General features: G+C 37.6%; 1 protein-coding gene across 2 annotated transcripts in view; it reads left to right on the plus strand.

Moving 5' to 3' along the window:
- RASA1 (RAS p21 protein activator 1) overlaps window positions 1–15,019 on the plus strand; it is a 50,732-nt gene that overhangs the window by 24,965 nt on the left and 10,748 nt on the right. For both annotated transcript variants that reach the window (XM_033164414.1, XM_033164413.1), the window contains exons 8-18: window positions 160–310; window positions 4,214–4,292; window positions 5,177–5,297; window positions 7,010–7,166; window positions 8,457–8,544; window positions 10,761–10,838; window positions 12,382–12,539; window positions 12,837–12,913; window positions 13,760–13,932; window positions 14,224–14,383; window positions 14,549–14,691. In XM_033164414.1, coding sequence (XP_033020305.1) covers window positions 160–310; window positions 4,214–4,292; window positions 5,177–5,297; window positions 7,010–7,166; window positions 8,457–8,544; window positions 10,761–10,838; window positions 12,382–12,539; window positions 12,837–12,913; window positions 13,760–13,932; window positions 14,224–14,383; window positions 14,549–14,691 — 1,385 coding nt within the window. The remainder of the gene's footprint in view (window positions 1–159; window positions 311–4,213; window positions 4,293–5,176; window positions 5,298–7,009; window positions 7,167–8,456; window positions 8,545–10,760; window positions 10,839–12,381; window positions 12,540–12,836; window positions 12,914–13,759; window positions 13,933–14,223; window positions 14,384–14,548; window positions 14,692–15,019) is intronic.

The following is a 15,019-nucleotide window of genomic DNA, read 5'->3' on the forward strand; positions in this document are numbered from 1 at the left end:
ACACTGTGTGAACTGTTAAAGCTGGCTTTCTGCAACTGGCCAAATTATTAGTTTGCATACCAGATTCCAGATAACTTGAATAAAGCTGCTATATTAACACTGAGAAAGTAAAATATTGGTAAGGATCTAAGTATTCTTTCCTTTCCTTTCTGTAATTAGTTGGCCAGGTGTCAAGTTTTCTTGTGAGACCTTCTGATAACACGCCTGGGGATTACTCTCTCTACTTTCGAACCAGTGAAAACATACAGCGTTTTAAAATATGCCCAACACCAAACAACCAGTTTATGATGGGGGGCAGGTACTATAACAGGTAAGTTGTGAACAGGCCTTGATAGTCTGCAAGTTGGGTGCTGTCATGTGTGCTGCTACTTTTTTTGCTTGGTATATCTATGTTTAACTCTGTCTTTTTTGTAGTATAATCAACACTGGATTGTGTATAGTTTTCATTATGAATTTAGGAGATTCAAAGTTCAGCACATGGAACAAGTGAAATAGAAACTGTGTGCAAATTTATAAAATGAACAAGAATATATGTTCATGATAAGTTATAAAGAAAGCTTGGTCTGTTGATACAATAGCAGAGATTCTAGTGGGGGAAACCATCTCATGTTTCTGGAAAAAATATCCATTGAATTTTCTTGTTGGATAACATAGAACCTATCTTTTAATGCGAACATAAATTTAGGATCGACAGTATTTTGCGCCAATATATGCCTGCCTTTTTATTAATAATTTAAGTTCTAAAAGACATGACAACCTATAGCTTAATGTGCTGAAGAGCTGTTCTTAAGTAGTGTTGAGTTTAGCTCCCTCTTCCAAAGGAGACTGCTGTTGCCTAACCCACAGATGATGGAAATTGCCAAACCTGAACCAGGGAATTTATATCCATCCCAACCGAGAATTTCTCTCGCTTCCAGCTTGGCTTCTGAAATGGTTAGAGATCCTGCAGCTGGTGTGACTGAGAAAGTATCAAGTTCTCCTAGCTGAGAAGTTCATTGGACTGTCATAGGACTTCAAGTGGAAGATGCTGTGAGGCTAAAAATTGGATCCTTTTGCATAGCCCACATACAAGCTACTTGAGTACCTTCTTCATTAAATCTGTCTGGCCTCCAGACATCCTCATTGAAAATCAAGCTAGCAGCCTTTGTTAAAGGTAAACTATCTTTTGCCCGTTATCTAGTTTGTTAGGGTTATGGCAGTATAAGCCTTCCATTAGAAGACTGTGACATGTATAGAACAGGATTCCAAAGTTCTCCTACATTATTCAGTAAAATAAATCCTATTTTCTTAGGATTGGAATTGTGTAATATTCATTAGTCTGCTTTGCAAGAGAGCCCCCTGAATTACGCCGATTCTCCCCTCCTGCTGCAGTCCCCTATGTCTCATCCTTCCCTGATCTTCAGGAGCTGTTGTCGGAGGCATAGAAGGTGGGAGGAGGAGAGTCTCATTGTGTGAGAGAACTTCCATTCTTTGGATCCAACCCATTATTTCCCCCTCTCCATCTTTCCCATAAGATAAAAAGCATAAAACTAGAGTGGGGTGACTGAATGGGTCACGGATATAGTAAACACATATTTACACGATATAATGTTGCCCGCAGCCCTTAAAGAGGCAGTAATATGCCCACTTCTTAAAAAGCCCATTCTGGACCCAATGGCATGTAACAACTATAGTCCAGTTACCAACACCCCTTTCTTGGCAAAAGGTGGTGAGGGTGATGGGAGAGCAACTGCAGGTATTTCTGGATGAAACTGATTATCTATATGCACTTCAAACTGACCAGTTTCCAAAGGAGTTAGTGATACAGTATGAGAATCTACTTAAAGCAACAACAACACCACCACGGTGCACCAGCAAGCTCGGGTCCATCTTAGTAGCTCTTTGGATCCCCACCAAAATATATATTTTAAAGTACTTATTTCTATAGATTGGTTGCTCTGTATGAACGTAGATGAATTCCTATTTACTCCTTGAATCAACTTCCACTTCATTTAGTTTAACTTCCTAGCCCTTTCTTACTGATTTAATACACAGTTGATCCACACAAGTGCATCATAATTTTGTTAATGGTTTGAGTTAATGATTTTCTGGTGGCATCATTTCTTCCTTATTAGTCTGTCTCTTTATCATTGAGGTGTTTCCCTTGTTTGCCAAGGGGAAGCGTTTATGATCACCAGTTGCTGTGAAAGTATAGAAATACCTTTCTGATCTACATTTTTAAAGAATTACTGCTGGCCAAGTAGCTCTTGGAATCACTTACTTTGTTAGTTAAAAGCTGTATTCCTCCCCCCTTTTGCATGTGCTATTGTATAATTTAGAACTTGCATATATTATATAATTTAGAATTTAGAAAGCAGAGAGAAAATATATTCTAGTACCTGGAAGGCTATTCAGATCTATAAAAGTTTTGTTACAAAGTATATTATCATATGATACATAAGAGTGTGCTAAAGCAGAGGTTATATAGTGTGTAATCTATATTGGATATAACTGTCAAATAAGGGTGGAACATGCATTTCTATTTTGGCTAGTGTCTTATGGATTGTTGAGAAGTAATATTGCTTTTTTATTTTTCTATGTGCCTCAAAATTCCTGTTGTACAAATGTCTCTTGAGATGTTTCATTGTATCTTTATCACATTTATGATTGATAAATCCTCGAGGTTACAGTTGCTTTAGCAAGAAAAGAAAAGTAACCAGAAGTGTGGATAAAAGGAAACTTTTAAAACTATTATACAAACATTTAGTATGTCATGGAATCCGTGATTTTTTTTAATCCTAGTAAATTTGAGAACTCTTAGACTTTTTAAAAGAAACAATCCTGTTAATTACTAAGTTCAAATTTGAAAGGGGACAGTATCAAGTAATATTTTTTCATTCTTGTAAATTATTGATTATTGGAAAAGGCAACTGGGAAATGTTATGGTGAACAAGAAAGCTCTTCTTAGATAAGTCTTCAGATACTTTATTGTACCATATTTACTCGAGTCTAATGTGCCATCGACTCTAATGCGCACCTTAATTTTCGCAATGTAATTTGGCCAAAAAGATGTGCATTAGATTCGAGTAAAAATGTTATAACTATTGCAATATTAAGCAAGCTTACAGTATGTAAAATTCTTATTGTAAAATAAGCATTGCATAAGTATGGTAGATACCAACCTTGAAAACCAAGTGAGGTAAGGAATTTATTGGACCAAATCTGTAGAAGTATTGGAAGCATGTTTTTCATTTTATCTCTGATTTGCTAAAATAATGTGTCCATTATTATATTTAAGTACATGGGTAACAAATTTGTGGAAGAGTAATTCGAGCTATGTCTGGTCAGAAATGCTATGTTGACTGAACTTCACATTTCTATTCATTATATATATTTCATATTGAAAATGTGTTCTTTCACCATGATTTTGTTATATGTGGAGGTTTACTTTGAGAATGCAATGAACAGAATGTCTAAATAGACTATGCTCACTTACTCAATATGTTCATTCATTCAATAAGAATGATGTATAAAAGAGAAAAATATGTGGATTGCCAGGCTTCCTTCAGACCTTTCAATCTGTGTCTTTCGAAATGTAATTTTAACCTGACTCTGGAATACAGAATTTTCTTTAAAATATCACCACTTATAGAAGACTACTTAATATAACATGATTACTTATAATTTCAAAATGCAGCCTTCATGATACCTGTTAAGGTCTTTCTCTATTTCACATTCCTAGTCTGTTAGAAATAAATTGCTTTGAATGCTAAAGCGATTCCCATTCATCTTCATAGAAATATGAAGAAATATAGGGAGTTACTGCTAAGAAACTTAGAACTTTCAGCCTGGTGGGAACTCTTTTGCCCTTTCTTGCATATGGAGAAAGTTTGTTGATCTCTGATGCTTTGGAAAATTAGTTATAAATTCTGATTATTTTAAAATTGTTGAGTAAACTACTAATAATTTACTGAATACTCATGTCTTCTGATGTGGTACTGATTTTTTGGATGCGAAAATAGGTGTTTTAAAGTTTGATTTTTGCATTTGGGGCAAAAATATTTTTACATCAGTTCTGAGCACAGTCTTAGAAGCAAGTTGCAATGATTGCATATTTTATTAAATATATTTTTAAGTAAATAAGTTTAGGGATTCAACTGTCATTTCATATCCAGTTTTATAAACTAGCTTTTACTTTATTCAGAGCTACCTGTTTGTTTTTTGTTTTTAACAGTATTGCTGACATCATTGAGCATTATAGAAAAGAGCAAATTGTTGAAGGCTACTATCTTAAAGATCCTGTTCCAATGCAGGTGAGACATTGCATTCTATCTAATATTAACTTCAGCATTTCAAATGCAGAGCACTACCAGTGAAAAGACTGTATCACAGCACTGCCCTACGCACCTCAGATGGCAGAGGGATCTATAGGCAGACCTCCGAGGAAGACAACAACATCTCAGAAAGGGTCATGTGGAACCAAGCAGCCCTTGGTTCAACCCTATTCTGTTATTTTACTTGTTTTCATTCTGCTTTTATTCTGGTGGTTCTGTGGGGGTGGGGATGAACAGGGCAACGAAAAGAGTTGTGCTTTAGGCTGAGCAAAATGCCTATATTGCTTTTCACATAAAAATAAACCCCAAGGCAGTTGGTTTACAGCAATAAAATAGTAACAATAACAATAAAACTGTAAATAACAAAACAAAACATCACAATTATAGTACCAGAGTTGTTAAAAATTGGCACCATCCATTGGGAAATGCTTGTGCAAAAAAATAGCTTTTTAGAAAATAATGGAAACATTGGTGCCTGCCAAACATTGGTGCCTGCCACATTGCAGAGGGGAGATCATTCCACCACAGGATCGCTTCCATATCACCCCAAGATGAAATTCTGAAGGTAACAGCATGGCTAGCATGACCTTCTCTGAAGATCTTAGTGCTTAGGTAGATCTGTTTGGGAGGTGTCCCCTCCCCCCACACAATTGGTCCCAAGTTCTTTTAACACAGTAATTATGTATGCAGTAAGATGCTCCACATAGATGCCTAGCCAGTGTGTTCTGCACCAGATGCAGCTTCTGAACCAGTCTTAAGGAAGCCTCACATATGGCATGCTACAATAGCTTGTAGTGTTGTTAAATTGTAGAGTTATTTTTGTTTCATATTGGAAAATGTATGCCTATTTGTTTCCTCTGCAGCATCAAGGACAAGTGCTTAATGACACAGTGGATGGGAAAGAAATTTATAATACAATCCGTCGTAAAACAAAAGATGCTTTCTATAAAAATATTGTTAAAAAAGGATACCTTCTGAAAAAAAGTAAGTGTGGTAAGCCACTGTGTTCTCGGAATAGCTGTGGATCCATACCACCTGAATCTCCTGTCCTTAAGGTCTTACATGGCAAGGTGCTCCACTGGCAGTATTAAGTCTAGTAATCTCTCTCTCATGCTTACAAGTCTCATAATGACTCCTTTGTAGTCCCCACATTCCAGCAGTCTTATACAGGCCATCTGTGTTTTTGTGCTTACTGAAATTGTTTAAAGTGTCATTTATTTTTTCAACATTTCTAAATAGTTTGAATCCATTGTGAATTTTTTCTTTTTGTGTTGCAGTTATAGAAGTGGGCACATAATTTTTTTGGAAATAGGGGTGTACAGACCACAATGTTTGAATCAGGCCCTGATTTGACGGTTTGAAAACCAGCCTGATTCGTTTCAAACTGATTTGTAGACATCTCAGTTTGACTCATGTCCAGACTCCACTCAGTATTATTGGTCTTTCTTTCTTTCCTTCTTTCCTTCCTTCCTTCTTTCCTTCGAGCTATTGCCCCTTCTGAGTGGGTGCAGCCTGCCAAATTTATGACAAATATCTCTGGTGTGGGGGTGGATTGTACGTTAGATTTTTTATTTTTTTTTAAATGAGCCTTTACAGCAATAGTATCCCCTTCTGAAGGGAAGAATATCTCCAAATTTCAGAAGGATAGCTGCAGGACAGACTTGACAGTTTTGTGCTTTTTATACAAATATTCACTCTCCTCTATTGTTTTCTGGTAGCATATATCATAAAGGTGCCCCTAGGTATGAAAACTGCCAAATATCAGAAATATAGTTGCATGGCTTTAAAGTTGCTTTTTCCAATTGGGGACAGAACTAAATAGAATGTGCTTTCATCCATATGGTTTTGTGGGCAGTGGTGTTTTTTTGGTTTTTTAAAAAATGAATATGGCCTACATTGTAGAGGTGGACCTAGGAAAGTAACCTACAAAATTTCATAAGGATAGGTGCCCAACATAAGGAGTCATGGTGAATGAAAAACAGCATCAAGCTTGTTTTTTGTTTGGTTGACATCAAAAGTCAGAGAAAGAAAGTTCAGAACTGATGCTTATGTGACAGGTGTGATTGTAACGGCATATGAGACAGAGACAGAAGGACTTGCATGTCCAGTATTTTCCAAGTAAATCCTACCAACAGAACTAGTAAAAAGCACACAAATAATAAAGACAAGGTGCTGCATTACATTAACATTACAGTCCTAAAGCACTGTAATTACAGAACTGTGGTGAAATCATTCCCTCAGTTTAGAATGCAGACCTATTAGTCACAGAAGAGCTCTCCCCTCTTCTTCTTTTCAACCTAATGTTTAACTTACATGGCACACTTGGTGAGAAATATTTCAGGATTGACACATATACCACCTGCAGACTTTTCAGTCCAATTCACTTTGAAAGTCTCTGTTTTGGAGAGCTTAGAAGAGATCCTGCATTTGTTCAGAAAAGTCCCAAATGTTTATGAACTCATCCTAATTTGATGCATACTTCTAACTGGAAATATGAACACACATTATCGTGTAATATGATAAAAAGTGACTTTACTTGTATTCATTTCTATTTGGGTTCATAAAGCTTAACACTAAAAGTGTGGGGTAGGGAATCTTGCTACTTAGTTGCCTGACTCCTGGAAAGTTAATTGACGGTCAGGGATTTGACATGTGTTTTCTCCATCCATCTCTAAATTACTCTGGTTGTTTTACAGGTAAAGGAAAGCGGTGGAAGAACTTGTATTTTATTTTAGAGGGGAATGATGCTCAACTTATTTATTTTGAAAGTGAAAAGCGAGCCACTAAACCCAAAGGATTAATCGATCTTAGTGTGTGTTCTGTCTATGGTGTTCATGATAGTCTGTTTGGCAGGTAAGACAGAAGCTACTAGTTTTAATCATGAAGCTGTAAAAGTCAGGTACTTTTTATTAGTGTAGTTAATGAATAACCCTTTTAACACAAATGCATGTAAGAATTTTTTGCTTATCATTTAAAAGGGCTAATTTTAGCAACATTCCTTCCTTTGTTCTCAGTGAGCTTGTTACAAATGATTATGCATAAAATGTATTTGGTGATGTGTAATATTAGTCTGAGTAGACCCATTAAAATGAAATTACTTAAATCAACTAATTTCATTGGCCCTACTATGCCTAATATTGTATACCACCCTCTGCCTTCAATTTGATGTCCTGAACACACCACTAATTTGTATGGTTGCTATTTGTTATATTTAGGTTTTTGGATTGTTAAGTTAACAGTCAAAGTACTTTATCCATTATCATAAATCTCTTTCATTCACTGAAACTTGAAAGCTTTTTTTGTGTATGAAAACCTATTGAAAAGTTTAGCTTTTCCAAAGAGTGTATGTGTGGAGGGAGATTGCCTTAATTTTTTTTATTAAAAAAGTGTACTGCCTGTACATAAACTATAAATATGCCAAGTTTAGGCCTGGTACTAGGTGTTGCTGTGTCAACATCTCAGTCACATTTTCTTAAAGCACTTTGTCCCCGCCTCCACATCTTGTTCAAGAAACAAATGAACTAGTAGCAATAAATTTACCAAATGTGCTGTGAAAATGCTTTATTCAAAACAGCCCAATTCTGTGCTTCATTAGTTGAAAGTCACATTGGCATTGTATGCTCATTAGTAATTGTGCACATTGAACACTGTCCATGTTTTATATTCTCCTAAATATAGAAGAATATACATCATTCACTGTGTTGTGCAATGATATAATAATATTGCTTATGAATACTGTACTCATTAACCTACGAGTAGGAAACCTATGTGAGATTTTGCAGGACCATCCTGAGTTCCCACAAAAGCATCCCAGAGCCCAGTAAGCAATTTGTGCACCGGGAAAACCTAGAACAAAATGAGCTTTAAAACTCCTCACTTTGAGTGCAGTTCATTTGCTGCATTTCAACTGGCTGGCTTTCAACTGCGTAAGGTTGAAATCATGCAAGCTAATTGTGTGCAGGATGTGATCGTATTGTATTTACTCCCAAGTAACTGTGATTAGGTTTGTGATCAGAGACTATTAAATTAACACCAAGCCTTTGTGAATTTGGAAGAAGACTTGTGTGTGATAAGGATGAGTAGCAATGTTGCCATTCTGTTAATAGTATTCTGTTCTATTTTGTTTTTCTTCTCTTTAAATAGGCCAAACTGTTTTCAGATAGTAGTTCAGCACTTTAGTGAAGAGCATTACATCTTTTACTTTGCAGGAGAAACTCCAGAACAAGCACAGGTAAGCAATTTTTCCTTGAATTAACATTGTCCTAAAGAGTGCTATGATGGATGTTTCTTTTTATTTAAAAAAAGTGCTGTTGTAAATTGTCCACTCTTACGTTCTTATGTTGGACATGCACTATAAATTATTTGGATCCAAACTTGTGTGAGCTCATTGAACAGGTTTCTCATTTCAGCTGTGCCACTGTAGTACCCTATACCCGCTACAAGCTGTTCTAGGTTGGGAGATTCTTGGAATGATGTAGGATATGGCAAAGGTGGCAGCAGCAGAAAGGTGTCAGTAGTAAAAATTGGGGGTCCTCCGTTGTGTGAGTCACTGTGCTTTCTACTTGGCTGGGTGTGCCATATGGATTCTCTATGCGTGATCAGGGCATTACAAAAGAAATTAAACTCAGGTTTATATTTACCAGCTGGAATGAACTTCTGTCCCTCTGCCCTAGCCAGATGGAATGATGACTGCTACGTATTTTCTAGCCAAAGACAGTTGGTTTCTCAGCAAATGACACTACTGCAGCATGTTGGAATCACTGTGTTCACTGTGTTAGGACTACAGCTTATACAGTAGCTAGCTTTGTGCGGGTTGCACATGCAGAGTCAGAGCAACCCCCAGAACCACCCCCGCCTTCCAATATCTTGTAAGATTGGGACTGTATGAAATCTTGCAAAATCTTATGGGAGCCTTCCAAAGCCCCATAAATAAGCAAGGTGGAGGACTTAGAAGCTCTTTCCTTGTGGAAAGAGCTTTTATGCCCTTCACCTTGCTTACCAGTCTCCAGGAGTCTCCCTCAAGATATTGTGAAGGCCTCCAGACACCATGTATGGCCATCACAGAGCCCGGTAAGCAAGGCAGAGGGATTAAAAACTTCCCACACCAGGAAAATTAAAGTGGAAAGAGCTTTTAAGCCCTCTGCCTTGCTTACTGGGCTCTGAGAGGTTCCCACAAGATCTCACAAGAGCCTCTAGAACAAGGCTTTCCTGCCCCCTTTCCAATTATAGTATTTATTTATTGACAATCTGCATAAAGCTGCAATTGCATAAGTAAAATTCTTGCAAGTTGTGGTCCCATTGTATATAATCAATTAAATCGATCTGTTACTACTTTCCCCATGGGAATCCTAACCTTTGTAGTGTATGACAGGGCTAGGGTGCTCTCACCGAAAAGTACAATTCCAAAAATTCAATGGAAAGCTGTGAAATGCAACTGAAAGCTGCACCATGATAGTTTCCTATCTCCATACTTACTGGTCAGCTACCGCCCACCTTAAGCTGGACAGCCCCTGGTCAATAAAGTGCTGATCCACCACAGTCTATCTGCTTCCATGGGTGCTTGGAACTTAAGAGTATCACTCGGACCAAGCTACCGGACCAAGCAAAAAAGAAAAGAAACAAACCCTCTAGTGCCTAGAAACCTAGAACATCAGGATCGTTTGTCCTGGCATGTCCGCTGACCTGCTGCAGGTCAACAACTCACAGAAGACAGCCATCATTGACTGTGAACTGAAAATGCTCAACAGAGCTGCTGCTGTACAGGATACCAGACTTGTTTTGAGTGGCAAGATCCAAGAGAAGAGTTACACTGTTTTCTGGCAAAGATGGCATCCAGAAGAACAATGTGTTCATGGATCAAAGGCTCAGAATGCTTGCTTTCCCTCCTCCTCTCAACCATCTCTGGTCCGGTTAACATCTTGAGCATCCACTATGCACTCTGACATACAGACCAAGGATCAGTTCTGTGAGGAACTAGACCAGGTTGTCAGGAGGGTCGCAGCCTGCAAACACCTATTCCTGCTGGGAGATTTCAATGCCAAGAGTTTGGGGCAATCATCACACATGGGTCAACTTGCATAGGCCACTTTGATATTGGCAGCATAAATGAGAACGAACAAAGGCTGCTTGAACTGTGCTCGAATCACAGACTCGGGCACGGAGTCATTCTATGATTCATCTGTTAATAAGCCCAAATTACTCTTTGTGCTTTTAGTCAGGATATTCAATGAAATAGCTTTTAACTCAGATTGTGTTTTTTGGTAGATCATGTTTCTAATGACTGATGACCGGGGGGGGGGGGGGGAGAGGAGATACATAGAGAAGAATGAAAATGAATGTGGGTGGTGTTTTTTTAAGTAAAATGGGTCAAATTTGTTTAATAATTGTTTAATAATTGCTATTTCATTAGTCGAAACAGTATTGATAAGTTAATTTATTATTTTTTAGGACTGGATGAAAGCTTTGCAAACATTTTGCAATTTACGAAAAACTAGTCCGGGAACATCGAATAAACGTCTACGTCAGGTAGAGTAATGCAGTTTTGCTATTGTGGGATTTGATTTCTATGTTGGTTGAGATGATATGTACTAGTAATCAAACATTTTTTTGATAAAAATATTACTTTGTTAAACATGCTATAAAATAATGTTACTTTATTTTTATTTTTTGCCCAAAATGAGCCTATAGATTTTACCACTTTTAACATTAAATGTACCATACAGCTTCAGTTAGTAGTTCTGTAGGGCCCAAAGCAATAGAGCTATTCACTGAATCTAATACCAGCCACTCAGAAAACACTGTGAAAGTTTGTCCCTTCACAGCCAGCTTAGTACAGTGGTACCTCGACTTACAAAGTTAATGCGTTCCGAAGGCGCCCTCGTAGAAATCTTCGTAAGTCGAAGGCGCCATCTCCAAACAGCAAAAAAAATCGTATGTCGAAAAAACTGCATTCAAAACTTTGTAAGTCGAGGTATTGTGCCGCCGCTTTCCCTTCGCAAGTCAAAAAATTCGGAAGCGGCAGCCATTTTTTTGCCTCTGGAACTAATTCGGAAGTCAAAAAAACGCAAGTCGAGTCGCTTGTAAGTCGAGGTACCACTATAGTTACTTTCCTTTTCCCATATAGGGCCCCCTCCTTTTGGTTCAGCATAGTTTGGCATTTTGCAGGGATGGTGCTTTCCATTTTGCTGCAGGAGGTGAAACAGGAAATGGTTCGCCGCTATCACACCACCCACTTCTGCCGGCACTGCTGCCTGCTGGCGCTGCTCACTGCAGTGCTGGCAGAGAAGTGGAGCCAGTATCAGTGCTGATTGCTGGCAAGATTTCATCAAAATCTCATGAGATCTCTCATGCCTCATGAGATCTCACCAGAAATCAGCACGAGAGTGGGATAGCACCTGTAGAGGTACTTTCTTGGGGGCTTCTGCCATCTGAGGTGGCTGCTTCACCCTGCTTTATGGGTGGGCCAAGCCTGCCATGTACCATGTACATTCAATAAATTATCCAGAAAACTGTATGTAGGTGCAAAACCATATGTGTAACTGCACAGGTGACTTTGGTCACAGGTTCACGGTCTGTTTTTGTATTGGTGGTATTAAAATAGTGGATGCTATTCTGCCTTCATTATATAGAAGCAATGAATTTGACAGTAAAGAGATTCTAAATTCAAAGCCCTCCTATACTAATTTGTTATTTAATCACTTTTTATTTAACTTCACCAGTGAGTTGTGGTTTGCGTTTCTCACTTAAATGTTGTTGTTCAGTCGTGTCCACCTCTTCGTGACCCCATGGACCAGAGCACACCAGGCATGCCTGTCTTTTACTGCCTCCCACAGTTTGGCCAAACTCATGCTAGTCGCTTCGAGAACACTATCCAACCATCTCATCCTCTGCCGTCCCCTTCTCCTTGTGCCCTCAAGCTTTCCCAACATCAGGGTCTTTTCTAGGGAGTCTTCTCTTCTCATGAGGTGGCCAAAGTACTGGGTAAATAGTACCCACATCTATTTACTTCTGGGCATGGTCTCACTACATAAAACAAAGTTTTGAATTGTATTTTGTATGCTTTCTCTAGGTCAGCAGTCTTATACTACATGTTGAAGAAGCTCATACACTTCCAGCAAAACATTTTACTAATCCTTACTGTAATATCTACCTGAATAGTGTACAGGTAGCAAAAACGCATGTACGAGAAGGACAGAACCCTGTGTGGTCAGAGGAATTTGTGTTTGAGTAAGTCTTATGCTACTTAAATTTGTTGCATTTAAAACAAAAAAATTAAAGTCCTTCTCGGTGACGGTGTTATATAGTTTTATTTTCTTTGCTTTTGGCAATAGTAACTGAAGATTTTTTAATGACTTATTTTGTCGCAAATGTGTGATCATACAGTAGAATAGCCAGTGACTGACTTTTGGCTGTAGCTTTATATGATGAAATTAAATCTAAATAAAATATCATTACAGTATTTCAATTTAGAATGTCAAAGCAGGAGTACAAATGTGAATTGGATTTTTCTGTATTTTTTCCTAGCGATCTTTCATCTGACATCAATAGATTTGAAATAACTCTTAGTAATAAAACAAAGAAGAGCAAAGATCCAGATATATGTAAGTTCTGTTATTTTTGAAAAAAAGGTTTTACAATTGTAGTGGAAGTGTATTTCTCTTTTACATATTTATCCCACTTGTTGAAACAGTCATTGTTTGTATCTCTTGCCTTGTTGGAACATGACAGCTTTTCACTGCTGTAAACGTATGTGTTTTTAAGGGCACTTCCATTAACCTTCTAAGCATGTACTGAATTCCTTCATTTGAGGGTGGTTCACTACCTGGAGTTTACTTGCACTGCCCTTTTATCCAGGCCCAAGTATGCAATAAAATATTTGATGGGGTGATCAAGAACCCTTAAGGTTTCTCATTAGTATAAATAACTGACAGAATTACCCATTTAGCTATTTCTGTATTTTCTGTAGTAGTAGTAGTAGTAGTAGTAGTAGTAGTAATAATAATAATAATAATAATAATAATAATAATAATAATAATAATAATAATAATAATAATAATATTTGTACCCTGCCCATCTGGCTGGGTTTCCCCAGCCACTGTATCATTGATTTCCCCGATGTACTATCATTTGTTATCTTTTTCTTCTCACTTTAATTAATGTAATGTAGTTTAGAAACTGTTTTTTAAATTCTAATGGCTCTTGTTGGAGACTACTATGTTCTAAGAAACTGGAGAAAGTGAATGGTATCTTCTTGCTGCTCCTTTTTATATATTAAAATTCTCATTGCAACCCATTTCTTGTTCACATTCTGAGAGAACTTACAACATGAGAGTTTAAAAAAAATAAATCTTCAGGGCTAGTGGATTTTATAAACTCATTTTGGCTTATACTCTCATCTATGTCATTCTCCACAAAGACTAACTTCTCCCTGAATATTTCTTTTCAAGTGTTTATGCGATGCCAACTGAGCCGACTACAGAAAGGGCAGGCAACAGATGAATGGTTTCAGCTCAGTTCACACATACCTCTGAAAGGCATTGAACCAGGCTCTCTGCGTGTCCGTGCACGATATTCTATGGAGAAAATAATGCCAGAAGAAGAGTACAGTGAATTTAAGGAGGTATTGAGTACCTGCATTTTAATTTGAAAGTGGTTTGAAATAAATACTAAAACACTTTAAAAGCTGCCTGTCATTGCTTGAAGGCAAGGGTGGGTCTTCCAAAGAATATATGCTCTTTTATAGCTTGCCCAGAAGGTGTTCGAGGTAGATTTGTGCCCCATATAAATTACATAGCCTTTGAAAGGAGAACTTATTTATTTCACGAAATAATTACACTTCTTATTTTGTGGTACACTTGGAGTAAGTTCATAGTTACTGTTTACTTAGTACTTTGCCATTTCTTTTTTTCAGTTGGTCCTGCAAAAAGAGCTGCATGTGGTCTATGCTTTATCTATTGTATGTGGACAGGATCGAACACTGCTTGCTAGCATTTTACTGAAGATTTTTCTTCATGAAAAACTGGAGGCATTATTGTTGCGAACACTAAATGACAGGGAAATATGTGTGGAAGGTACAGTATAAGTATGTTACTGAAAATAATTTTTCTGGTCATTCCCCTCCTCGATTTCCACTATCCACAAGCATTTGCTTCTCAATAATCTATTTCCTCATTTAAATTCAACAGAGCTGGAAATTTAATATTTTTATCTGGTGGGTTTTTTGTTTGTTTGTTCAGATGAAGCCACTACCTTATTCCGTGCCACCACGCTGGCAAGTACACTTATGGAGCAGTATATGAAAGCTACAGCCACGCGTTTTGTTCACCATGCACTAAAGGACTCTATTTTAAAGATAATGGAGAGCAAACAGTCTTGTGAGGTAGGAAGTTATGGCTAATGCACTACACCACAAACAGTTTTGAAATGTTTGAAAAATAGGTATAACTTGGGTCCCTCCAGGATGATTAGAGCAACATTTTAGCCACAGAGAAACCTTGTGATGTAGGTCAGGCATTTGCAGGTCACACTAAACCACTGTTTCATATGATAAACACGGTGAAGGATGAGTTGCAACAAGTCTCAGGTTGCATACTACCCTTTTTCTTCCCACACAGCTGGAATGAGGTTTTGCTAACTGCAGTTTGTCACGTCATCCTGACCTAATGATGGCAGTTTTAAAACAGATCATCTTCAGAAACTATGCTTTG

The sequence above is a fragment of the Lacerta agilis genome, chromosome 11 (genome assembly GCF_009819535.1).
Source record: "Lacerta agilis isolate rLacAgi1 chromosome 11, rLacAgi1.pri, whole genome shotgun sequence".
Lineage (NCBI taxonomy): Eukaryota > Metazoa > Chordata > Lepidosauria > Squamata > Lacertidae > Lacerta > Lacerta agilis.